The 732-nt window shown below is 49.7% G+C and overlaps 1 protein-coding gene across 1 annotated transcript in view; it reads left to right on the top strand.

The window, feature by feature from the left end:
- The window catches only part of LOC107696740 (zinc finger protein 569-like), a 19,191-nt gene extending 18,774 nt beyond the window's left edge, over nt 1-417 (top strand). Inside the window, exon 4 of the mRNA XM_016497225.1 lies at nt 3-417. Coding sequence (XP_016352711.1) covers nt 3-417 — 415 coding nt within the window. The remainder of the gene's footprint in view (nt 1-2) is intronic.
- The last annotated feature ends 315 nt before the right edge of the window (nt 418-732 follow it).

The following is a 732-nucleotide window of genomic DNA, read 5'->3' as shown; positions in this document are numbered from 1 at the left end:
AGGCAAAACCGCCGCGACGATGGAAACTCTCATCCGTGGAGTTCGAAGGTGCTTGACGATCCGGAGGTCCGTCTGATAGAGTCGGAACAGCATTCCCAGACTTTTCCAGATCCGTATGTGATGACGCAGGACCCGACGGCTCAGTCTGCATCCGGTCTGTTCTCATTCTCTCAGAACGAGAGCTTCGGCGCTTCTGAGTGCGGGTTGAATCCTCATTCGAGCTCAGGTCTGGCCAAAACACATCCGCGGCCCAAACCGTTCCGCTGCGAGGAGTGCGGGAAGGGCTTCACGCAGCGGACGCGTCTGATCACGCACAGACGAGTGCATACAGGCGAGAAACCCTTCTGCGGTCAGGTGTGTGGGAAAACCTTCTCCAGACAGGACAACTGTCTCCGGCATGTGCGCCTGCACAGCTGAAGAACGCGAAGAACGCCGATCCCAACGCTTTTGTCTCAAAGTGAGATTTCTGCATATTGTAACTAGGTAAATCGAAAAAATCGAAATTAAATCGGTGCGATTGTCATGCGCATCTTGTCAGTGAAGCACGGTTCTGTGATCAGTAGTAAATCTCCATCCGAAGGCCAGCCAACCTAAAGAGAAGAAATCCAGGAAATCCCTATAGCGGTAGCTGAATAAACAGAAGATTTAACTGCTTTCATTGATTCAGCGTGACTAATAAACACACGACTACGACAATATACGGTTTATCCGAATTCTTATTATTATAATTTT

This window comes from Sinocyclocheilus anshuiensis, unplaced genomic scaffold, assembly GCF_001515605.1.
Source record: "Sinocyclocheilus anshuiensis isolate Anshui unplaced genomic scaffold, SAMN03320099.WGS_v1.1 scaffold217, whole genome shotgun sequence".
Lineage (NCBI taxonomy): Eukaryota > Metazoa > Chordata > Actinopteri > Cypriniformes > Cyprinidae > Sinocyclocheilus > Sinocyclocheilus anshuiensis.
The sequence above is the reverse complement of the archived record's forward strand: the minus strand, read 5'-3'. Positions and strand labels throughout refer to the sequence as shown.